Below are 26,226 nucleotides of genomic sequence, written 5' to 3'. Positions count from 1 at the left end.
AAAAAATCTGTTGTAATATCTGATGTTTTTTCTCCTGGATCAGGATGTCTTGACAATGCATGTCACCCACAATGGCTACATAGATCCAAACAACTTGAAGTTTGAGAACATCACCATAATGGGAGTGACCGGAGCTCCAGTCTCTGTGCTTGTGTCAGATGGCACCACTACTAATGCTCTGACTGAGTCCCAGGTTAACTACGATTCTACCAGGAAGGTAAAGGAGTTTTCTATCCACCAGCAAAGTCAATGTGAAACTGTTTTCTCTCCAATTTGACAGATTTTATATCATTGGGTGTCTATGATCTGCTAGGTGTTGTACCTGAGCAACCTGGAGCTGGAACTGGGGAAGGACTACACCGTCAATTGGCAGGACAAACGCAGAAACTCAAGGCACTTCGATTGTCATCCTGAAGCGGGTTCTGATCAGGCCAAATGTGAAGCCCGTGGCTGCATCTGGGAGGTCAGAGAGAGAAGATGTTCAATATCTGATCCGTGCATACACAAAGACTGTGGTATTTCCTGTTACTGTTATAGTATGATTTAACAAATCTGTTCAAAGTGTTTTTATTGTCTTTAATAGCCTTCAAATGTTCCCAATGAGCCCTGGTGTTATTACCCTGACACCCACGGCTACATCACCGGCAACGTGGTTGAAACGGCGAGTGGCATCACTGTAGATATAGAGCGCAATACGGCTTTCCCAAGTCAACGTTCTCAATCTCGAGACCTCAACAAGCTCCGTGTGGAAATCACATATCTGAGTGGCAAAAGCCTTCGTTGGAAGGTGTTTTTTTTATGTATGATTACCTTAGTGACTAAATATACAGTTTAAATAAAGCAAAGTATTTATCCAAAGTTACTTAAATTGCATTTAAAATGTACTTTGTTAAAGTGGCCATAACCTTGGTGTCAATAGTGTCATCCTTTTTTTAAGAATTAGGACTTAAAGGGATCGTTCACCCAAAAATGAATATTACCCCATGATTTTATCACCTGCAAGCCATCCTAGGTGTAAATGACTTTTTTCTTTCAGACGAGCACAAACAAGAGTTTTAATAAAATTTATCCTGGCTCTTCCAAGCTTCATAATGGCAGTGAACGGGGTTTGAGATTTTGAAGATCAAAAAAGTGCGTCCATCCCTCTTAAAACTGCTCCACAAGACTCCAAGGGGTTACTAAAGGTCTTCTGGCATGAATCTATGGGTTTTTGTAAGAAAAATTACCATATTTAAACTATCAACAAAAACTGGATGTTTTGCTTTATAAAGTTTTAAAAAGGATAACTTTCTTACACAAACCCATTGATTTGCTTCCGAAGGCCTTTAGTAAACCCCCAGAGCCGTTTGGAGTCATTTTATGATCCATGGATGAACTTTTTTTGAGCTTCAAAATCTCATCCCCCATTCACTCCCATTATAAAGACTGGAAGAGCCAGGATACATTTTCAAATAACTCCCATTGTGTTTGTCTGAAAGAGGAAAGTCATATGAACCAAGGATGGTTACAGGGAATTACAGGTAATTTTCATTTTTGGGGGAACTATCCCTTTAAGTTATTAAATTAATACATTTACGACTGAGATTAAGATCGATTTTGGTCTCCTTCATATAGATCTTTGACCCAAGCAATGCACGCTACGAGGTCCCCATTCCCCTCGACCTGCCCGGCATGCCAGAGACCGATGAAAATAAAAGACTGTATAGGGTTAAGATCAAGAACAAGCCTTTCGGGATCCAAGTCATCAGAAAGGAAACAGAAGAAATCATGTGAGTAATACAGCTGAATTATTCTGGTAACATATAGTCCAGAGAGGTTCTTTTGTGGTAGTTTGACTTTAGTTTCCAATGTTTTAGGACTATAAAAGCATGGTTTGCCTCCTTCATCAAAGGAAGTCAGAACTGTTCTCAGTGTTTTGTTGAATCTTTTTTATTTTTTTCTAGATGGGACTCTGCCGTGCCAGGGTTCACATTCTCTGATCAGCTCCTTGAGATCTCCACGCTCCTCCCCTCAAACTACGTCTATGGTTTTGGTGAAACAGAGCACCCTAGCTACAACCATGACCTCAGCTATCACAAATATGGCCTGTTTGCCAAAGACCAGCCTCCAGGGGTGAGTGGCACAACTACTGGTGATGTTTTATAAGCCTTCCTGTGTGATATGACACCTGCAGTTTACATTATCTGGAAAACTGAAATTGCATCACAAACTTGAACTCAGTTATGTTTCTCCTCATCTATAGTATAAGCTGAACAGTTATGGACTCCATCCCTTCTACATGGGTCTGGAGAAATCAAAAAATGCTCACGGCGTCCTCCTGCTCAACAGCAATGCCATGGGTGAGCAAACCACACAGTCACTTGCCAAACCCTATTTTGGAGAATAGGATCAATTTAAAACTAGCCTTAGATTTGGTTTGATGGTTTGAACTGGTCTAGTTGGCAGCTTGTTAATGTACAAAAGCAAAGAAGACACTTTCAAAATGAATAAATTACCGGCCAATTACTTAAAAGTTGTAAAAAAAAAACTCGATTTAGTAAAAATATGATTTATTATAATTACTTTCTACCGTTTTCTGTAATATTGTCCATATAATTTAGAAAGAAGGTTAAAATTTTTGAAAGTTTTATTACACGTGTTTTGTATAGGTAAAGACGTATAAAGAAATTTTGCATTGCACAATTATATCTATAACAAATTAGGCTCTTCTACCCCTAATTCTCATTTCCATATTATAAAAAAATAAAATAAAAAATTATGTCAGGACCACTATCATCAAAGATGACTGGCAATTAGCATACAGTTTGGATTGGTGGTATGGTTCTGTTCTGGGCAAGAACTCCCTGCGCATCCATGTAGCCTAGCATGGATAAGAGCAGGGAGAGCAGCAATAATCCCCCAAAACAAAACCATATGCCATATCCCCCAACACAAAATGACAGTGAAAATATCAAGCCTTAAGTAACAAGCATATAGCCCTTACCCATTGAATGAAACAAGAATGTTTCCAAAACCCACATAAGCCCTAGCCACAAGCCTGTTGTCCTTAACCAGATGACCTAACGAGTATGTTGCCAAACCTGAAAACTTAATCAGCCTCAGAACAAACATGCTCCAAATAACAACCAGAGAGCTTAGGAACAAGTGTGCTCCCAATATACAATCAGATAAGTAAGGCACACAATCAGTATGACCACATAAGCTTAGACTCATTTAGTAATTTCAGTAAAATTCTTGTGCTAAGCAAGATGGAAAGCCTTAGCAAGAATGTTGCCAATAATCCGAGAGTATTAAAGGAACTTAGCTTAGCTTCCTGAAGACATTCAGAGATGAATGGAGAGCGAAACATATCCAACTGGGATGTGAAGCTTGATCTCTTAACCCTTCTTCATGTGGGGAGTGAAGATCCTATCTAACTTAAGGGTTCTTAAGGGTGTACTCATACTAGGCACGGTTGCCTTGAACTGAGCCCAAGCATGATTATGGCAGTAGAGCACACAAAATAGTAGCTGTTCCGTTCTCCGGCGCAGTTAGCTCTCACACTACATGCGTACCACACCCAAACTCAACTGTACCATGCTGTTGCCCACCTCTTCCAATCGGGTTGGGGGAAGGCTGAACGAACCATGCCCAAGCACAGCATGGAGTGTTCACACTAGTCAAATGAACTGGGCTTTTGGGGGACTTTGGGGGTCAAACGTGATCTGGCATGGTTAAGATTGCCAAGTATGAGTACACCCTCTGTCTTTTAACTCATGGAGTCCATATATTTAATATAGCAATGCATGAACCAATGCTACTTACGAAACAGTTACTTATAATCAATGAAACAGTGAGTACATTGGGGAAATTCCTGATTCGTAGTGACAATGGTTTTTTCCTTGCCGAATTTGAAATTTAATTAACTACCGAGCAACTCAAAGCTGGTGATAATACTGAAAGACCTTATATGAGTGCTGTGATGGTATGTCGCATCCCTATATGATAGGTAGCATTTACACTAATTATTGCAGTTAAGAGACCGTACGTGCAGGTGTATAAAAGAAAAGAAAAAAGAAAAGAAAAACTGAGGTGACGCATTCACACCCTGACAGTCACAGGGATAATGACATTGTTTTCTCTTTTGTTTCATGTTTTGCTCTTTTAGATGTGACCTTCCTGCCTACTCCAGCTCTGACCTACCGAACCGTCGGAGGAATCCTGGACTTCTACATGGTGATGGGACCCACTCCAGAAGCTGTGGTTCAGCAGTACACTGAGGTGACCATTAGATTATCTTAAGTCACTTGAATATTTATGTTTTAAAATACATTTGCATGAAATGTAAAATAATTTTCTCTTGGGTTTGTTCATTTTGTTTGACAGATGATAGGCCGCCCGGTTCTTCCAGCCTATTGGTCGCTCGGGTTCCAGCTTTGTCGTTACGGCTATTCCAACGATGCAGAGATCGCAGATCTTTACAGAGACATGAAAGCTGCTAAAATTCCTTATGTAAGCAATCTCATTGTTTAGTGTGTGAATGTGTTTTTCAATCTCAAATATTTTTTTTGATGATTTTTGACAGGCACACCATCAAATTGTGAAAATATTCCATAGAATTTTGATTTGGGCCTGTAAATAACCACCTAGCGACTGCATAGCAACCACTCACAAGATTCTACATCATTCTCCCCTCATCTGCAGAATTAAATGTTTCAAACCAAAGCATTGCTAAGTTTTCACTAAATTACTCAATCACCTTGGAACTTCACATTTAGGTTCAATGATCATAATATTTGACCTTTCCTCAAAGGATATTCAATATGCAGACATTGACTATATGGAGAGACAGATGGACTTTACACTGGACAAAGTGAACTTCAAGGGACTGCCTGCTCTGGTGGACGACATGAGGGCTGAGGGAATGCGCTTCATCTTCATTTTGGTGCGAAAAATTCTCTATTACTTGGAAAAAGTTGTTTCTATAAAATGGTAAAAGATGTTGTAATATAAACAGAGCTTAAACATATAGATCGATGTACAATATGCTTTTCTTATGCTGTCTAAAAACATGCAGTGAAATGTTTTCTGTACCAAAACTACATGCTTTATTTGATTGTGTGCTTCAGGACCCGGCAATAGCGGCCAATGAGACAAAAGGCTCCTACCCTGCATTTGATACCGGGATTGAAAAAGACATTTTCATCAAATGGCCTCCCGAGCTCAGCAATGACATTGTGTGGGGAAAGGTATGACAAACATAAGAAGAAAATAGAGTTGCAAGAAAAATTAAGTGAATCAATTACATTTTCTGATTTTCTGCAAAAATTGATCATGAAATTTGATTTGATTTTCACCGGTCACAAAAATGGATTATCAAAAAGTTGATCAAACACAAACAGTCATCTTTCATATCTTTATTGAACATACCTGTTAAACATACAAAGTGATGGTGGGAAAAGTAAGTGAAACACTAGGCTTCTGCTGTAACTAAATGCCAACTGGAGTCAGGTGTTGGCAAACCAGGATTTCAATGAATGAAACGAGAATAAAGGTGTAGTTTAAACAGCTAAATTACTAAATTGCCTTATATAAACACCCAAATAATGTCAGTGTGTATTCACAAGCAGCATTGGCTGATGTGAGCAATGCCTCACATAAAGAGATCTCAGAAGACCTACGATCAAGAGTTGTTGATATGCATGCAGTTGGAAAGTGTTACATAGTAATCTCAAAGACTTTAGATATTCATCAGTCCACTGTTACAACCCGAATTCCGGAAAAGTTGGGACGTTTTTTAAATTTTAATAAAATGAAAACTAAAGGAATTTCAAATCACATGAGCCAATATTTTATTCACAATAGAACATAGATAACGTAGCAAATGTTTAAACTGAGAAATTTTACACTTTTATCCACTTAATTAGCTCATTTAAAATTTAATGCCTGCTACAGGTCTCAAAAAAGTTGGCACGGGGGCAACAAATGGCTAAAAAAGCAAGCAGTTTTGAAAAGATTCAGCTGGGAGAACATCTAGTGATTAATTAAGTTAATTGATATCAGGTCTGTAACATGATTAGCTATAAAAGCTTTGTCTTAGAGAAGCAGAGTCTCTCAGAAGTAAAGATGGGCAGAGGCTCTCCAATCTGTGAAAGACTGCGTAAAAAAATTGTGAAAAACTTTAAAAACAATGTTCCTCAACGTCAAATTGCAAAGGCTTTGCAAATCTCATCATCTACAGTGCATAACATCATCAAAAGATTCAGAGAAACTGGAGAAATCTCTGTGCGTAAGGGAGTGTAAATTATTGGATGCCCGTGGTCTTCGGGCTCTCAGATGACACTGCATCACTCATGGGCATGATTGTGTCAATGACATTACTAAATGGGCCCAGGAATACTTTCAGAAACCACTGTCGGTAAACACAATCCGCCGTGCCATCAGCAGATGCCAACTAAAGCTCTATCATGCAAAAAGGAAGCCATATGTGAACATGGTCCAGAAGCGCCGTCGTGTCCTGTGGGCCAAGGCTCATTTAAAATGGACTATTTCAAAGTGGAATAGTGTTTTATGGTCAGAAGAGTCCAAATTTGACATTCTTGTTGGAAATCACGGACGCCGTGTCCTCCGGGCTAAAGAGGAGGGAGACCTTCCAGCATGTTATCAGCGTTCAGTTCAAAAGCCAGCATCTCTGATGGTATGGGGGTGCATAAGTGCATACGGTATGGGCAGCTTGCATGTTTTGGAAGGCTCTGTGAATGCTGAAAGGTATATAAAGGTTTTAGAGCAACATATGCTTCCCTCCAAACAACGTCTATTTCAGGGAAGGCCTTGTTTATTTCAGCAGGACAATGCAAAACCACATACTGCAGCTATAACAACAGCATGGCTTCGTCGTAGAAGAGTCAGGGTGCTAACCTGGCCTGCCTGCAGTCCAGATCTTTCACCTATAGAGAACATTTGGCGCATCATTAAACGAAAAATACGTCAAAGACGACCATGAACTCTTCAGCAGCTGGAAATCTAAATAAGGCAAGAATGGGACCAAATTCCAACAGCAAAACTCCAGCAACTCATAGCCTCAATGCCCAGACGTCTTCAAACTGTTTTGAAAAGAAAAGGAGATGCTACACCATGGTAAACATGCCCCATCCCAACTATTTTGAGACCTGTAGCAGAAATCAAAATTGAAATGAGCTCATTTTGTGCATAAAATTGTAAACTTTCTCAGTTTAAACATTTGCTATGTTATCTATGTTCTATTGTGAATAAAATATTGGCTCATGTGATTTGAAAGTCTTTTAGTTTTCATTTTATTAAAATTTAAAAAACATCCCAACTTTTCCGGAATTCGGGTTGTAGACAAATTGTCTATAAATGGAGACAATATGGTGCTGTTAATACTCCCAATAGAAGTGAACACCCAGCCTGCTGGGTCAATGCTCAATGAGATAAGAAAGACCCTAGGGTAACAGGGATTTGGGACTACTTTTCTTCCTATGGATCTGGACCGCTTGTCATTGTGGAGGTGAAAATGAATTCCCAAGTTTATCAGGATATCCTACAGGATAATCTCAATGTGGCTGTGAAGCTCAGGAGAAGCTGGGTGATGCAGCATGATAATGACTATAAACATTGAAGTAAATCTACTAAAAAATGGTTTTGAACACATAAAGTTCACCTTTTGGGGTCAAAGCCCAGACCTCAACCCAATAGAGAATCTGTGGAATGACCTCAAGAGAGCAATCCACACCAGATGTCTTAAAAATATGAGTGAGCTGAAGCAGTTCTGTTTGGAAAATTGGTCCAATGTTGTGCAGGTATAATTCACAGCTACAGGAAGGGCTTGCTTGAAGTTATTGCTGCCAAACCTGTTTCAACCAGTTATTAAAAGACTGTTTCACTTACCTTTTCCACCATCACTTTGTATGTTTAATGGGTGTGTTCAATAAAGTCATGAAAGATCATGACCGTTTGTGTTTGATCAGCTTAGAAATATCGTGTTTGTTGATATTTGTGACTTTGGTGAAGATCAGATCACATTACATGTCCAATTTATGCAGAAAACCAGCAAACAAGCAGGACTCGAACCTGCTAACAAAGACACTAAAGACCACAAAGTCTAGCATGCCTCTTGAGAATAAGGAAGTGAGGTTTACATACAAAACTCGCACTGGCTGGCCTCCATACACTCACCCTGCTCCAAGTGGGGTTCAAACCGCAGACTTTGGAGTCCTTGTTAATGTGGCCACCTCCCATGCTGGTGACCAGGTTTCGGTTCCTGCTCAGAGCTGGGTGGTTTGGAACGGAGGTTGCATTTGCTATTGCTTTTACATAAAACTGAGTTTTTAAATTAGGGCTTCAAATGCGTAGCGTCAAAACCCTATTGTAACTGTTAGATTGCTTTGGGGGGAGGAGGGGTACAGCGGCAAAAAGTACACAATAGATCCTAACTTCCAAACCATCAAGATTGCCCAAGATTGACAAGATAGATGCCTCAGATTCACTTGCTGATCTGTTAAAATTTTAGGGTATTCAACGATCATATCGCATAGTAGAACTCCTTGTACTGAGCAACTTGTCAATTGAATCTTCATCAAACATTGGAGATTATTACAAAAATCAGCTTTAGCGAACTAGTTCTAGGTTTTTGGCTTAACCTCGATAACTGTTAAAAAGCATTAAAACAAATACATATCCTTTATTCCTCATTGGTTGTCTTTTCCCTCTTTGACATATGTGTTTACATGGTTGCTAAAGAAAGCCCATTACTTTTTTCACATTGCTTAAAAACCTTAAAGCGCTTGAACCCCAATAATTGTTGTTTGCAGCTATATTTAATATTTTTATTTTAATATCATGATACCAATTTCTATAATTCCCTCAAACAGGACAGATTTTTTTTAGTGAAACAAACCAAATGATACCTCAAAACAGCACTGAATTTATCACATCCATTGCTAATACTTTGTTTTGCTCTGTGTTGTTTTCTCCTGATGCTACTTCTTAGAAGATGAAGTCCTTGTTTTTGTATGATGCATTTGGCAAGTCTTAAACTAGAAAAACCACTGGAAGACGAATAGTTCAGTCAATAGAAAACAGAATTCTATTGACTGAACTATATTCAGAATTCAGGGTTCAGAGTTAAGTGAAGTTAAAGCGGGAGACTTCATTGAGAAGGCAACATTAGTTTAAGAGATTTGGTGATTTGTTGGGAGCGTTTTGATTATAGAACCTGATGTTTTAAGACATATACGATATGATGAGGACATGTACTGAAAGCTGGAATGGTCCTTTAATTTTAGACAAAAGCACTGATTTTAGCTGTTGTTTATATGTGTCGTAGGTGTGGCCTGATTATCCCAATATTACTGTGGACAATTCTTTGGACTGGGATACTCAAGTTGAGGTATCTGCTTCTCTCTCGTTCTGTTTCATTATCTTTCTCTATATGTCACTTTCTTTTTCTTTTGGTTTCTTGTTAATCAGATAACCGTTAGTCTTTTCTCTTGTTCTCCTATATATCATTAGTACAGTGGGCTATAATTACAAATGCAGTCAAGAGAGTTTATCATTGATAATATCAACCAATTAGCATGCAAAACACACACCATCAGCCAATGAGCATATATTAATACTATGATATATCACCCACTGCATGTACCATTTAAACAGATAATAAACAAGTATTATCCAGTATTCACCTTGTCTTATCTAACGTTTCTTTCATTTAAACTTTCAGCGATTTAGAGCTTTTGTGGCGTTCCCTGACTTCTTCAAGAGCAGTACAGCAGAGTGGTGGACACAGCAGATTAAAGACTTTTACAACAACGTCATTAAGTTTGATGGACTTTGGATCGTGAGTGCTTTGTTTTTGTCATTTTTCATGTTGAAATGAAAAGTAAAGCAATTTCATTAACTAAATAAAAAAGTTTGTCAAGCCAGACTTTGAAGTTGGGTTGAGAAAGCCAGACCAGAAAGTTTGAAACAAGTTTTTAAAGCTTAAAGGACACTGAACAAAATTATGAATGCAAAACGTTTGATTTTGCCCCCATTTTTCGTGAGCTGACATCAAATATCTAAGACTTTTTCTATGTACACAAAAGGCCTGTTTCTCTCAAATATTGTTCACAAATCGTTGTAAATCTGTGTTAGTGAGCACTTCTCCTTTGCCGAGATAATCCATCCACCTCACAGGTGTGGCATATCAAGATGCTGTTTAGCACGATTATTGCACAGGTGTGCCTTAGGCTGGCCTAAAATGTGCAGTTTCATCACAAAGCACAATGCCACAGATGTTGCAAGTTTTGGGGGAGCATGAACAACACCAACACCACAATGTTCATTTCTCTACCATAAGCCTAACTCTTTTATGAATCTTTGCAAGTTGTCTTTCCTAATAATGTGCTAATTAGAAAGTTTGACAATGTATTTGGCTTAAACAAACAGTCCCTCAGAGAGCGGCTCAGAAGAGAGGGATGGGATCAGCAGAGGTCATTTGCATTTAAAGCGGATTGCAAGAAAATGACTTGCTCTGGTTAAAATTTTGCAACTGTAGAGTAAAAACCTGTCAAAAACAACTCTTTTCAAAGTATGTTGCAGACTTTTCATTAAGACCGTAAAGAATCATATCAACTGGTGGAAAATGGGTATTTGATGACCCCTTTAACATAGCCACACCCCATTTTATGCTCCGTTGCATATCACCACTTTCTTTCTTCCGATTTCATTTGATGACACTGTCACTGTGTTTTTCTTTCTGAAGGACATGAATGAGCCAGCCAGTTTCGTGCATGGCACTGTCGGAGAGAAATGTCTAGGGGATCCCGCTTTGGAAAACCCTCCATACATGCCCCGTGAGTTCTTATGAGTGTGATGTGTAATGGGCCACTAGTTGACTAATGAATGCTGAATACTTTTTCACACTCAAGTGGCACTGGCAGACATAATGACTATGAATGTGTCAGAGAAAATAGCAAGGAGTTATTCTAATTCTTTCATAATCGGAGAGTATTTGTTTTAGACATTCTAAGGTTTCTGTAAATAAATTTCTCATGTCTGAATTTTGGTTCATTTTTGTGATGCGCTCCAGGTCACAAAGTCAGGTCAAGTCACCTTTGTTTATATAGCGCTTTTAACAATGTAGATTGCAACAAAGCAACTGAACAGCATTAAATAGGAAAATAGTGTGTCAATAAAGCAAGAAGACAATTCATCATTGTATTCAGTGATATCATCATCCAGCTCAGTTTGGTTTAAATAGTATCTGTGCAATCAAGTCAACAAATTCACTGGTAATTAAGTGTCCCCAACTAAGTTAACCAGAGGCAACAGCAGCAAGGAACCAAAACTCCATCGGTTAAACGAATGGAGAAAAAAACAGTCAAGGGGCCAGTTCTCCTCTGACCAGATGAACTAGCAGTTCAATTCTTACTGTCCTCAATTAAAGTTTGGATGCGTGTCTCTAATTCTGAAACTTTCTCTGTCAGCCTAAGTATTTGCCTGCCTTTATCAGATGTGAATCCCTTGTCACCGAAAGAGAGCGATAAACTGTACATGTGGCAAGCAGTGCAAACAACAATAGCAGGAGAAGAAGCCCTTACTGTGATTGAAGAGTGATTCTGAAATACCACTGTTTTATGAACTCGTGAAAAACAGTGCAAGAGAGAAAAGAAACAAGGCAATATAAAAAAGAAAACTATAATAGACGCAAATATAAGCTAAATGTCAAGCTAAATGGCTAAGGAACGCTAACACGCTGTAGGCATAAATTTTAAATTTGAACGGTCAGATTAGTCAAATTACACTGATAGATAATATCGGATGTCTGGTTGAAATTAAGTTTATATTTTATCACTTTAGGCAACAGAGAGTGAAAGTAAGAGAAATTCAGAAGCAGAGCTACAATAACAAACCACTCTGCAGCAATTAGACAGGAAACGACAGAGACAGCAGAAAGCGCATCCAGTTTGTTTACTTTATTTTCCAAAAGCACATGATTTAGTTGTGAAAACACCTAAAAATGTGTCTAATAATGCACATTTATCTAGGTTGATATCGGGGCGAGTGGCCATGTAAAGTTGCTACCACTTGGTAGAATATTTTACATATAGCCCTTTAGCACCTCGGGTATCCCGAGGTTCGGATCCTGTTCCCCTCTCTCACTCCCACTTCACTTCCTGTTTGCTCCTTACTGTTCAATAATAATAAAGGATAAAAAAAATGTGAAATTATAAGCCATATTTGAGGTTGATGAATGATAGGCAAGCATTTGGATTCTTCTATTCTTATCTAAGCCTCTTCTCGTTGAGTATTAAGGAAGCAGCCCTAACATCTGTATTTAGCACTTTCTGTCCAAAATGAACCTGCCCTATGTATGTGTGTGACCTTTTCCCAGCTCTGGAGTCTATGTACAGAGGCCTAAACCATAAGACTTTATGCATGAACAGCGAGCAGATCCTGGCTGATGGCACACGCGTCAAGCATTATGATGTCCACAACTTATATGGCTGGTCTCACACGAAACCTACTTATGAGTGAGTTTTCTAGTCCTCCATATTCACTTGTATATTTATTTTTCAGTTGTTCTTGAATGACTTTTAATTGCTGTGTGTAATGTACATTTTACAGTGCTTTGCTTAGTGCCACTGGAAAGAGAGGTGTTGTAATTACCCGTTCAACATATCCGTCTAGTGGTCGCTGGGCAGGACATTGGCTGGGAGACAACTACTCTGCCTGGGACCAGCTTCTCAAGTCCATCATAGGTATGATGGAGCTTATTATTTAGTGCTTTTCAAGAAGATAATCATTGCTATTGCTCATATTTAGCACTGAAAATTATCAGCACATTAGAATGGTTTCTGAAGGATTATGTGACACTGAAGACTGGAGTAATTCAGCTTTGATCAGAGGAATAAATAATTCATCCTCCATTAAATCATGGTGTATTTTGTTGGACAGCTGCTGTACACTTCAGTGTATAAACTGAACATCTATTGACATTAAAACCAAACTCCCTCTTGTTCTCTCTTTCAGGCATGATGGAGTTCAGCATATTTGGCATCTCTTACGTAAGTGTCTCTCTCGTCCTGCCCCAGCACATGCTGCTGATTTTTATTTGTGCTTTAGTTCAGTTTGGTGCATCCCAGCTAAAAGTTTTGGTTCCTAGAATGTCATTTTTTATGGTTTGTTTTTAGATAGCCAGGAAATGTTTCTCACAGAAACACGTTATTGTAACGTTATCACAACATTAGTATAACGTTCTCAGAACATTAGGTTTTTTTAGTTTAAATAATGTTAAAATAACACAATCAGAATGTTCGTTTTTCGGTTCCTAGACGGTTATTTTGTTAAGGTTTGTTTTTGGGTAGGTAGGGAAATTTCTTAACAGAAAAAGAATGCTAGTTTTGGTTGGTATAACATTATTTTAACATTATTTTAATGTTCCCCTAACCTCTTTTCTCTGATATTTACTCTGAATGTTATTTTCTGGTTGCAACATAACCTAATAATAACTATTAGGGAATGTTCTGTGTAGGTTATAAAAAAATAAAAAAATAAAAAACATCCTGCAGCGATATTTTATAACTGCACTACTAGAATGTAATTTTTTGGTTCTCAAAAAAAAATAATTGGTAGAGGAACATTGTGTTTGCTGGGATTACACTAGTATGGAGCAATTACACTGACTCTTGAAGTTAGCTCTTGTGGTCACGTTTTCAGATCTATTGTTATATTTCTCTCTATCGTCTTTTTCTCTTCTGACTCTCCCTTTCTATGTGTGTTGCAGACCGGTGCTGATATCTGTGGCTTCTTTAACCCTGCACAATATGAGATGTGCCTGCGTTGGATGCAGCTTGGAGCTTTCTACCCATTCTCCAGAAACCACAACACCATAAACATGCCAGTAAGAACACTCATGGCACCTTTTTTATGGAACGATTTAAGATTTTTGGACCAGTGTTTAAGGCATAATTCACCCAAAAAGTCATTTACTCACCCTCAAGCTGTTCCAAACGTATACAATTTTTTGTAAAGGAAGATATTTTGTTATTTTCTTCAGAAGTGCTGAATGATTGTAATCTGATGAGTTTTTTGTGCCTTATCTCAGAGGCAGGATCCCGTGGCCTGGGGACCAGAGTTTGCTGCTATCTCTCGTGATGTGCTGAATATTCGCTACACCCTCCTACCGTATTTGTACACACTGATGTATGAAGCTAACGCTCACGGAAACACTGTGATCAGACCTCTGCTTCATGAGTGAGTGTACTCCAGTACTCATGTTTTGTAGTTTTCATAGCTGTGTGATATGGCTGTATGTCTGCACAGCTGTAGGCCGAATGCAACAGGTAATCACAACATGCTGGCATACAGTTACGTGTGTGATATTGCGTTTAGACAGCACTTAGATGGCTTGAGTGTGTAAGTATATTCAGTGTCAGTAAAAACCCTCTTTTCCAGCACAACTACTACCACAGATTTAAATCTCAAGTTGACAGTTTTGCAGTGACCAAGCTTCTGTTTTTAATGTGCATGTCTCGATCTTATTTAAATCTGTTGTGGCTCCAAATCCATCATGAAAGAAGAAAGCCATCGTGTTTACAAAATGTGACAATGTGCATGTGTCAGGATCAGCTATAAATGCTAGATTTTTAAAAGTATGTAAATTGTGTGAAGCTCGCAGTATAAACACTTTAAAAATATGTCCAAGAGTATTTGCATGCTGTTATTGTAGCAAGATTATCTTTACATTTACATGCACCTAAACATGACGCTGAACAAAATGAATTGTGATTGGTTGCTTTGCTTGGCAGACAGAGGGCCTTTTGGTGAGCTTAGCTAATGAAAGCTGTGATGGAGTCAGTCTCAGGGTCTTGGTACACGAGACTGGCTCATGTTTAACTACTATAAGAGCCAATGCCCCTAGCCCTGGCCATGATGACCCTGTTATCAACGAGTGCTGATTAGGCCTGTCACAATAATTAATATATCAAATTATCGCACGATATACCTACATGATTATTTATTGCCCATAAATAAATGAAAATGAATGTCACCATATTTTTTGTATTCCACTTGCGCTTGTGTCTTTTGCAGCTGCTTGTTCAAATTTAATAAATGCTTCAACACACACAAAAAAAGTTTAATCTGCAGATATGGCCATGTTTAGGGATCCGTGGCTTTGTGCACACAGACATCTTGACTGATGTGTACTGATTGTGTACCTTCTGGTCTTCTTCAGTCGCTGTGGGCTGCTGCAGCTTTTGATTTAAATCTAACCATGACTTAAGATAAAAACAGCATTCATTTTCTTAAACAGATTTGTCGGCCTTTTAGGATACCCCCAGCCAAAAGGTTTTGGAATTCCCACTTCCAGGAAATTAACTGGGAGGTGGCTCTAATGGTCTCCAGAAGATACTGTGTCATCAATAAGATTCATGAGATATAATTTAAAATGACTCATTGTATGAGGTTATAAAAAGATTTAAGAAGGATATTGATTGGATGATGAAACTATTTGCCATCTTTTTTTATTTGCATTTTTTTGTACAAAATTATTCTGGTGTGATATTAAGGTCTTTTTAAGGTACAGAGATTTCTGATTTTGACATTACATTTGAAGATATTTTTATTTTTATTTTATTATGATCGGCCATTAGAAAATACATTTTATTTCGTTCTAAATGTGTTTATTATATTAGGAAAATGTCACATTCATGAATGTTGATGGTCAAAGAGTACATCTAGATTTGACCATTTAAAGGGGTGGTTGATTGTGATTTCACTTTTTTAACGTTAGTTTGTAATGTTGCTGTTTGAGCACAAATGATATCTGCAAGGTTGTGTAGCTAAAAGTTCAATGCAAATGGAGATTCTGGCATTTTATTGCCTACAAAAACGGCTGGTAAGGGACTACAATGAGCTTCTTCCCAGGTCCGTTACATCACAAACCTAGATAAACCGTGCCCTCAGGAACACGCAATAAAGGGGTGTGGCCATGTTGTGCTGCATTAGAGAAGAGGAAGAGAAAACTAGGGATGCACGTAAAAATGGATTCACAAGTTTCAAAACTAATGTTCCAAAGCAGCGGTTCTCAATCCTGTTCCTCGCGTCGCCCTGCTCTGCATCTCTCTCTCTCTTAAATTTGAGCAGTACTAAACACTTTAAAACACTTGTTTTAAATTGCAAAAAATAGTTGTAAAGCCTTGAAACTTTTTCCTTTTTAAGGACCTTTGTACTTATTTTGTAATTAGATATATGGATTTGTTCTCAATACCCCTCTGTATATAGTTCTTTATTTTTGTGTTTATTTAGCTATTCATTCTTCTTTATTAATTGGCATTACACTTTTTGATATATATATATATATATATATATATATATGGTATATATATGGTATATTTGAACAACTATATTCTCATCAAAATAAAAATAAAACACCTTCTGTGACACAATAACAGCAGTATTTGTGTAAAAAGATGGTGTCAGTTGTTGCTCTGTGACAAACTGTGAATCGGTTCCAGAGCTGATATTCAGAGAATATGACATGACTGTAAAAATTCATCATACCTGTGAGCCAGAATGAACTTTTATGCAGAATCCATTTCTTAAAGTGTTAAAAGTGCTCATTTAAATATCCTTAAAACTAGACATTAGTAGTATTTTGTTGAGCACCAGATGTTTTCATGTTAAGCTCTACATCTCTGGTGTCAGGATCTGAGTGTACAGTAATGATTAGATGCTTTTCTCAGCGCTGTGTTCTGTACCGTAGGTTTGTCACAGATGAAAACACATGGAGCATCGACAGGCAGTTCCTCTGGGGTCCTGCGCTTCTCATCACAGCTGCTTTGGACCCGGTAAGCTCCTCTATGTTCACACTATGAGACAATGTGTCCAGTATTACTGTTGAAGTTGTGCGGTGGGTGACCCACATACACAGAAGGATTCAATTATCATTTTAATTTATTTTATTAACATTAAAATAAGTAATGTCAATTATATTGTATAATAATAACACAGTGTAGCCAATATATAAATATTTATAGGATGATATAATAGGGATTTCAATGAATTTAAGTAAATATATCATTGTTTATTAATATATTATACAGTTCACTCATTTTCATATTACTTATTTTTTAATTATTGTTTAAAATATGTATTTTAATTTAATATCATTATTATTAATAATATATATTTTGTATATAATTTTTTCTCATTAATTTGTGTCTTTTATTAAGTCAGATGCTCTCATAGGGCTGTGTTCAGTCAGTAAGGAGAGGACAGGTGTTTCTATTAATGTTGATTTTGTTTTGTGAAGGGCGTTACTGTGGTCAGGGGCTACGTGCCAAACGCCCGCTGGTACGACTACCACACGGTAAGCATTTTATCAGCATGCAAGTAAGCATCTCTATTAGAAAGCATCCAAATCTAGCGAGATCTTGAAGAACCAGTCGTAATGCAGCTGGCTTCCAAACAAATCCAACCTGCCATGCTTTGTTCTCTGTATACTGGGCTCTCTTATCTGCTGGTGTGTGGTTTATCTCCCAGGGTGAAGTTGTTGGAGTGCGAGGACAGTTCATGAATATGGATACACCGTTATCGAAAATTAACCTGCATGTGAGAGGAGGCCACATCCTGCCCTGGCAGAAACCAGAAAACAACACACACTACAGGTGCATTTTTAGAAAAACTTGAGGCAGTTTTTCTATAGTTGCATAGGTTATCTTTTATATGTCCACATTGGTAGTAGTAGTAGTAGTAGTAGCCCTTTATTGTCACTAGTCACAAGTACCAGGGAAATTAGCCATCAACCTGTCCTTACATACATACAATATGACAAGGGGTAGACAGGACAGGAAGACAGGGAATTGAGGAAGAAATACAGCATAACATTAGGGAAGCGAGGAGAAAAAACAACAACACTATGAGATAACACTAATAGACTATGCTACTTTGGGAGTACAGTGTGAGAACAGGAAAAACACCTCCGCAACAAAGCACATAATCAATACAAACACACAACTTTGCAAATGGGAACGGAAAATGGGGGGTCGAGGTAATCCAGCGCAGGCAAGCAGCCGTCCGGTCCATCAGCCCTACGGCACTGGTCACAGACAGACTGGCGGTACAAAGCAGCGAAGAAAAGTATGGGGTGTATGACCAATCAGAGCAGAGTAGTCCAATCACAACAGACTGAGCATCTAACCAATCAGAGCAGAGTAGACCAATCACAACAGACTGAGCATCTGACCAATCAGAGCAGAGTAGACCAATCACAACAGACTGAGCATCTGACCAATCAGAGCAGAGTAGACCAATCACAACAGACTGAGCATCTGACCAATCAGTGCAGAGTAGACCAATCACAACAGACTGAGCATCTGAACAATCAGTGCAGAGTAGACCAATCACAACAGACTGAGCATCTGACCAATCAGTGCAGAGTAGACCAATCACAACAGACTGAGCATCTGACCAATCAGAGCAGAGTAGACCAATCACAACAGACTGAGCATCTGACCAATCAGAGCAGAGTAGACCAATCACAACAGACTGAGCATCTAACCAATCAGTGCAGAGTAGACCAATCACAACAGACTGAGCATCTGACCAATCAGAGCAGCGTAGACCAATCACAACAGACTGAGCATCTGACCAATCAGTGCAGAGTAGACCAATCACAACAGACTGAGCATCTGACCAATCAGAGCAGAGTAGACCAATCACAACAGACTGAGCATCTGACCAATCAGAGCAGAGTAGACCAATCACAACAGACTGAGCATCTGACCAATCAGAGCAGAGTAGACCAATCACAACAGACTGAGCATCTGACCAATCAGTGCAGCGTAGACCAATCACAACAGACTGAGCATCTGACCAATCAGTGCAGAGTAGACCAATCACAACAGACTGAGCATCTGACCAATCAGAGCAGAGTAGACCAATCACAACAGAGTGAGCATCTCACCAATCAGAGCAGAGTAGACCAATCACAACAGACTGAGCATCTGACCAATCAGTGCAGCGTAGACCAATCACAACAGACTGAGCATCTGACCAATCAGTGCAGCGTAGACCAATCACAACAGACTGAGCATCTGACCAATCAGAGCAGAGTAGACCAATCACAACAGACTGAGCATCTGACCAATCAGAGCAGAGTAGACCAATCACAACAGACTGAGCATCTGACCAATCAGAGCAGAGTAGACCAATCACAACAGACTGAGCATCTGACCAATCAGTGCAGAGTAGACCAATCACAACAGACTGAGCATCTGACCAATCAGTGCAGAGTAGACCAATCACAACAGACTGAGCATCTGACCAGTCAGAGCAGAGTAGACCAATCACAACAGACTGAGCATCTGACAAATCAGTGCAGAGTAGACCAATCACAACAGACTGAGCATCTGACCAATCAGAGCAGAGTACACCAATCACAACAGACTGAGCATCTGACCAATCAGAGCAGAGTAGACCAATCACAACAGACTGAGCATCTGACCAATCAGTGCAGAGTAGACCAATCACAACAGACTGAGCATCTGACCAGTCAGAGCAGAGTAGACCAATCACAACAGACTGAGCATCTGACCAGTCAGAGCAGAGTAGACCAATCACAACAGACTGAGCATCTGACCAATCAGTGCAGAGTAGACCAATCACAACAGACTGAGCATCTGACCAATCAGAGCAGAGTAGACCAATCACAACAGACTGAGCATCTGACCAATCAGAGCAGAGTAGACCAATCACAACAGACTGAGCATCAAACCAGTCAGAGCAGGGTAGACCAATCACAACAGACTGAGCATCTGACCAATCAGTGCAGAGTAGACCAATCACAACAGACCGAGCATCTGACCAATCAGTGCAGAGTAGACCAATCACAACAGACTGAGCATCTGACCAATCAGTGCAGAGTAGACCAATCACAACAGACTGAGCATCTGACCAATCAGAGCAGAGTAGACCAATCACAACAGACTGAGCATCTGACCAATCAGTGCACAGTAGACCATTCACAACAGACTGAGCATCTGACCAATCAGTGCAGAGTAGACCAATCACAACAGACTGAGCATCTGACCAATCAGAGCAGAGTAGACCAATCACAACAGACTGAGCATCTGACCAATCAGTGCACAGTAGACCATTCACAACAGACTGAGCATCTGACCAATCAGTGCAGAGTAGACCAATCACAACAGACTGAGCATCGGACCAATCAGTGCAGAGTAGACCAATCACAACAGACTGAGCATCTGACCAATCAGTGCGGAGTAGACCAATCACAACAGACTGAGCATCTGACCAGTTAGAACAGAGTAGACCAATCACAACAGACTGAGCATCTGACCAATCAGTGCAGAGTAGACCAATCACAACAGACTGAGCATCTGACCAATCAGCGCAGAGTAGACCAATCACAACAGACTGAGCATCTGACCAATCAGAGCAGAGTAGACCAATCACAACAGACTGAGCATCTGACCAATCAGTGCACAGTAGACCATTCACAACAGACTGAGCATCTGACCAATCAGTGCAGAGTAGACCAATCACAACAGACTGAGCATCGGACCAATCAGTGCAGAGTAGACCAATCACAATAGACTGAGCATCTGACCAATCAGTGCGGAGTAGACCAATCACAACAGACTGAGCATCTGACCAGTTAGAACAGAGTAGACCAATCACAACAGACTGAGCATCTGACCAATCAGAGCAGAGTAGACCAATCACAACAGACTGAGCATCTGACCAATCAGAGCAGAGTAGACCAATCACAACAGACTGAGCATCTGACCAATCAGAGCAGAGTAGACCAATCACAACAGACTGAGCATCTGACCAATCAGTGCAGCGTAGACCAATCACAACAGACTGAGCATCTGACCAATCAGAGCAGAGTAGACCAATCACAACAGACTGAGCATCTGACCAATCAGTGCAGAGTAGACCAATCACAACAGACTGAGCATCTGACCAATCAGAGCAGAGTAGACCAATCACAACAGACTGAGCATCTGACCAATCAGTGCAGAGTAGACCAATCACAACAGACTTTGTGATTGGTCTACTCTAGAAAAAACTCACTTCATGAGAAAATTAAACTTTTCAAAATTAGGAACCTTTAAAATATCATAATACAATCTTTTAAATGTAGGTGTTCATGTGATGCCACAACACTAATGTAATGTTCCCTTTTTTATTCTTGTAGTCGTCTGAATCCTATGGGTCTTCTTGTTGCTCTTGATGATGGAGGTTCAGCAAATGGTTCTTTGTTCTGGGATGACGGAGAGGGAATTGGTAGGTGATGTATGTTTGTATGTGTGTGCAGTAATTGGAATAGTGAGGAATGTAATGGTTTTGAATTAACTTGATGATGAAAATGCTGTACAAGCATCACTAAGCTCAACACTTAAACTAGCTGATAATGTTAACATATTTCACTTTACTATGTGCTCTACTGAACAAGCTTTTTACATCAGAAAAGCTGTATACTGTATATGGAGCTGATCACGAGATGTCAAAATGTATTAGTTTACAATATTAAACGTTTGGACATTTGCAATAAAAAATGTAGACAAGTTTTTTTTATGAATCTGTGTTGGATATATTACTTTTTACATGATTTCAATGTAGGTTTTATCAGAATTGCAAACAATAAAACATTCAGTATTCTGAATATGTATCTATATATTATTTTCTGTATTAGTTTTTTTCTGTATTTTTTTATTTTCTGTAAATCATTCTAAAATGATTTACTGCTGTTGTTCTCTTGATCTTCTTATTCTTGTTTCTCCTTACAGGTACTGTTGAGAATAAGCGTTTCCTCTTGACCTCTTTCTCTGTGTCTTCGGTATGTTACTGTGTTTTGAAGAAAGCTGTGTGTACAATTCTTTCAGATTTATTTAGATTGTGGTCATTAAATCCATGTCAATCTCGCTCTGTTTAGAAACATTTCTTATGTATTTACAAACATTTCCCCACAAAGAAAAAAAAGAAACGCATTACTTACTGTCAACTGTTTTCATGTGCAGTAGGAGTTCTGCTCATACTGTAAATAGGCATGTGTGTATAGTGTTGTGTAACAGTTGTCCTGTGTGATTATATTTGTAGGGTGTTCTTACCAGCACAGTTCTCACAGATGGTCTGTCCGAGGCCGACAGGTTGACCCTGGGGCTCGTGAAGGTGTGGGGAGTGTCAGCGCCCGTCACTCAAGTTATCATCCGAGTGAATGGAAAGCCTGATGCCAAACTGGAATTCAAGTATAATGCTGAGGTTAGACACTTAATGCTAACTTACTTTAGTTTGGTACTGTCATCCAAACTATTTTTTGGAAGCTTGTTTCCACCACTAAATGCAAAAAGATAATTGTAAAAAAATAAATAAATTGCATGATATATACTCACATTTCTAACTTTTTACTCAGAATTGTGAGATATTAACAATATTGTGAGATATAAAGTCAGAAGTGTGTGATATAAAATCGCAAAATTGTTGTTCAGAAGTTGACTTATATCTCTTAATTCTGAAAAAAGGAAAAAGTCAGAATTGTGGAAGAATGTATAGCAAGTAGTCTGAATTGTGATTTTTTTTATTTATAACTCACAACTGTGAGTTTCTATCTAGCAAATACAGAGAGAAAAAACGTATTGCAATTTTTAAAGTGAGAAATGTGTGAAAGAAATTGAGTTATAAAGTATAAAAAGTTTAAAGTTTAAAATATAAACTGTAATCTAATTAATAATTATCTAATAAATGTAAAATTATGTATTTGCCAAATTAAGTTATTGATGTGGAGTTCTCATTTTGAAATCTACATTTATATTTGAGTGGAACTCATGAAAATGCCCTAGTCATATTTTAACCTAAGAAAATACAAGAAATATAAAAATATCTTCATATTTTAAGTAATATAAATAAGCCTTAATAAATGATTACCGTATGTTTTTAAATTGAAAATTATGTATAGGTCATGCAACTATTTGTTTGCTGCTCTTAATTTATGCGCATCATAATTCACCCTGAAATCAATACAAAAAAATGCAGTATGTTGTTGTATTTTATTTATTTATTTTTGCAATTTTTAAAGATTTTTTTAAAGATTTTAATATTTGAATTTGAATTATTTTCATAACACACAAAAAAAGTTGAAAATTGCCTAAATGATTTTGATGAGTTAAAATAATGTAAAAGTATGTAACAACTTATTGATCATATCAGTTTAGGAAACGATTTATGCTTCGTCTTCTCTTCCTCTGCCTCAGGTTCAGGAGCTGCAGTTTGATGCAACATCACAATCTCACACCATCGAGAAGCCTTTCACGATCATCTGGAGCACAGCTTAGACTTTGGACATAAATCAGTGGAAACAGGCTTCAACAGTAATTATTTACTGATTATTTACGTTAATGTTCAATCAACTAGTAACTTGTTTAGCTGCAATAAAACTGCAATAAAGTGATTTAAACCCCAATTAGGCCGTGACTGATTTGATATTTTATGGTCATATTTGATTTAATCTATGAAGAAATGTTTTGTTTCCTTCCTGCATGCACAAATGCAAAGAAGACCTCACTAAACAGTCAGGCGCATTAAACCATCATTCTGATTCAAAAACACATAGAGACTGTTGTCTTGCTAATCAAGCCTGTATGCTGGAGTACATTAGAGAAAACATTGAAATAACAGATGACAGATGCTGATCCAGAACACTCATGCTTTGTTTTCATGCAGGTTCCTATTTACAGTTGGGCAGTTGATGAAATAAGGAAAGAATGAAAGTAGAGTTTCAAAGACTACTATATAGTTTTATTATCAATGATTAACTTTCTAAGTATATCTTCATTTAACCGTGAAAATTTAAGAGAAATATGGAAATGTTTTACAGTTTTGAAGCTTTGTTAATAGTTACTAAAAATAAAATCGTTCACTTAAGGGCTGTGAAATAAATTGTAAAGGTGCTCAGGTTTGTCTTCCAAACATTATAAAAACCAGATGATCAAGATAAAATGATTATTGTGGTGCTGGCATCTTCCATCTAGCACACCTCCCTTTCTTTCACAGCTGCGCGCTTCTGTTCCTCCCTAAAGTCTGCTGCAGACTGTGTGATTTTGGAAATCCTGTAAGATCATTACAAATCAAACTGTTTAACATTAGCTGTATCTTAATTCAAAGGCTCCATCCTTTGAAGGCCGAATGTTTCACCATGGCATGACAAATTCTATCCCAATTTGAAGGCTCCTTCAAATGCTGCCTCATAATGTGTCCTTCCAGCCAAACACTCCGTGTTTTCAGAAACCAATCTTGGAGCGAATGCACTACTACATTAAAGCATTTTTTTTAATATTAAGATCTTAATAGTTATCATTAGTCCTTGGTGTGAACGGGCCTTTAATCAAGTTGAAAGCAAATAATTTGTGGTCCAGGGTCAGGAATAAACATCAACCGTTACATCAACTTTTCTAACAAAGCAATAACTACTCACAAAAGTAAATAATTAGTGTTTGTTATGAAGCCAATCCCATTTCAGTATGTATTTATTCCAACAATGTCATCGCTGTGGTCACCATCTCATTAATTGTTAAATTAAGATTTGTTTATGGTCATGGCCAAAAGTTTAGGCAGTGACATATATTTTGTGTTTTGGAAAGTTTTCAGCTTCAAATGTAGTGTTTCTAGAATATTGTGTTGTGATTAAATGCATTTTAAATAATTGCTAAAAGCTTCATTGGCCAAAAAAAAGAAAAAACTTTTCACAATAAAACAAATGTCAGTTTTTTTTATCCTGACACAAAATGACCAGCTGGAATTAATTGACTAATCATATCAGCAGCACATGTGAAAATGTGAATGAGTACTAGTCAGAATAATCACTATTGTATTAATTAGATTGTAAGAGCAGACTGATTGCTATAAAAAGAGGGAAGAAGCGCTTCCAATCATTGTGTTCTTGTTAGCAATGTTTACCTCCAAGAGAAAGAGAAAAAGATGGTCTTCATCCCTCCTGGGGTGGCTCCGTTCTTCTCTCTAGAAACATGGCAAATAGTCTTAGTGTTTATATTTGACTAACTGGGGCCCAGGTCTGGAAGCAGACAGACTGGCTAAACCGACCATCTGCTAGCTGCCTCACGTCACAGAGGTCAGCTAATTATCAGCACATAGAGACTAGAGCTTAAGATCTTTGCCCGAACCCGACGGGACCCAATGGGACCTGACGGGTTCGGGCTTAATTTATATCATCTTACGCGGGCTCGGGTCGGGCTCAGGCTTGCGCTCCGGTTTGCGAGGTAAACGAGTGGTCATGTGATGTGTTTCGATTAGTGCGAGAAAGATGCGAAAATGGATGCTGATTAGGTGTAATGGAGGCTTGCCTCTGGCAATTAAGTTTTGGTTGCACCAGCAACTAAAGCAAAGTCTGAGGTGTGGAAAAGTTTTGACCACGTTTATAATGAGTGAATGATTACGCACCATCAGGAACGCACTGAAGCCATCTACAGTGGATTCAATCATTTTCCAAAAACATGTAGGCTTAGCCTAATCGCTGTGAGTAATAAAGTTTTTTAAAATGAAAACTAAATATTGATTGAGTCTTAAATGCATAATGTGGACAGAGTATATATACGCTAATGTTGGCATTATTCTTTTATTAAATGTCAGCTGCTAGTGGCAAAGCAAATCCGGAGCCTTTATCTTAATTTCGTTATTGCCAAATACCCATCTTAATTTAAAATTTTTCTTAATTTAATTTGTTAAAAAAGACTCGTTTTTATTGGTGCGTTGGTCTATTTATAGGCTAAAGGAGCCTATGTCTATTTAGAGTGCTGAGATGTTACGATGTCACAGAGGACTTATTTTATTTCTTTATTTCAACTTCCAAGTGGTCTAGTCTACGTTAGTTATTAATAAATTGTTAAAACATGAATAAATGACTCATTTTTGACAAAAGCAAAAGAGCTGTGTGCGTGCGCACATTTAAATAAAGTCGGGCTGTAATCGGGTTCGGGCTTTTAAAAAGCTGTCAATCAAAATGTACATGTCGGGCCGAAACCTGTCGGCCTCAGGTCCTGTCGGGCCTAACTTTTAAGGCCCGATTACAGCTCTAATAGAGACTCTTTCACCTAGATATCACACTATACAGACTGTGTCTGTTCCCCAAACTAGATAATACAAAAATTACATTTTAGTCTATCCACCAAGATTACTCTTATAAACATGAACCTGATGATT

General features: G+C 38.3%; 1 protein-coding gene across 2 annotated transcripts in view; it reads left to right on the top strand.

Moving 5' to 3' along the window:
* Window positions 1-23,473, top strand: part of LOC132104571 (sucrase-isomaltase, intestinal-like) — a 75,622-nt gene extending 52,149 nt beyond the window's left edge. For both annotated transcript variants that reach the window (XM_059510138.1, XM_059510137.1), the window contains exons 24-48: window positions 44-217; window positions 314-463; window positions 584-787; window positions 1,615-1,769; window positions 1,944-2,112; window positions 2,243-2,339; window positions 4,148-4,260; window positions 4,366-4,491; window positions 4,793-4,924; window positions 5,109-5,228; window positions 9,326-9,388; window positions 9,722-9,838; window positions 10,745-10,835; window positions 12,377-12,515; window positions 12,610-12,743; window positions 13,015-13,049; window positions 13,769-13,885; window positions 14,090-14,238; window positions 16,751-16,835; window positions 17,300-17,356; window positions 17,530-17,654; window positions 21,212-21,300; window positions 21,804-21,853; window positions 22,114-22,275; window positions 23,265-23,473. In XM_059510138.1, coding sequence (XP_059366121.1) covers window positions 44-217; window positions 314-463; window positions 584-787; window positions 1,615-1,769; window positions 1,944-2,112; window positions 2,243-2,339; window positions 4,148-4,260; window positions 4,366-4,491; window positions 4,793-4,924; window positions 5,109-5,228; window positions 9,326-9,388; window positions 9,722-9,838; window positions 10,745-10,835; window positions 12,377-12,515; window positions 12,610-12,743; window positions 13,015-13,049; window positions 13,769-13,885; window positions 14,090-14,238; window positions 16,751-16,835; window positions 17,300-17,356; window positions 17,530-17,654; window positions 21,212-21,300; window positions 21,804-21,853; window positions 22,114-22,275; window positions 23,265-23,345 — 2,934 coding nt within the window. In that variant the 3' untranslated portion in view covers window positions 23,346-23,473. The remainder of the gene's footprint in view (window positions 1-43; window positions 218-313; window positions 464-583; window positions 788-1,614; window positions 1,770-1,943; window positions 2,113-2,242; window positions 2,340-4,147; window positions 4,261-4,365; window positions 4,492-4,792; window positions 4,925-5,108; window positions 5,229-9,325; window positions 9,389-9,721; window positions 9,839-10,744; window positions 10,836-12,376; window positions 12,516-12,609; window positions 12,744-13,014; window positions 13,050-13,768; window positions 13,886-14,089; window positions 14,239-16,750; window positions 16,836-17,299; window positions 17,357-17,529; window positions 17,655-21,211; window positions 21,301-21,803; window positions 21,854-22,113; window positions 22,276-23,264) is intronic.
* The last annotated feature ends 2,753 nt before the right edge of the window (window positions 23,474-26,226 follow it).

This window comes from Carassius carassius, chromosome 25 (assembly GCF_963082965.1).
Source record: "Carassius carassius chromosome 25, fCarCar2.1, whole genome shotgun sequence".
Taxonomy (NCBI): Eukaryota; Metazoa; Chordata; class Actinopteri; order Cypriniformes; family Cyprinidae; genus Carassius; species Carassius carassius.
Note: the sequence above shows the minus strand (reverse complement) of the source record. Positions and strands in the feature narration are given on the sequence as shown.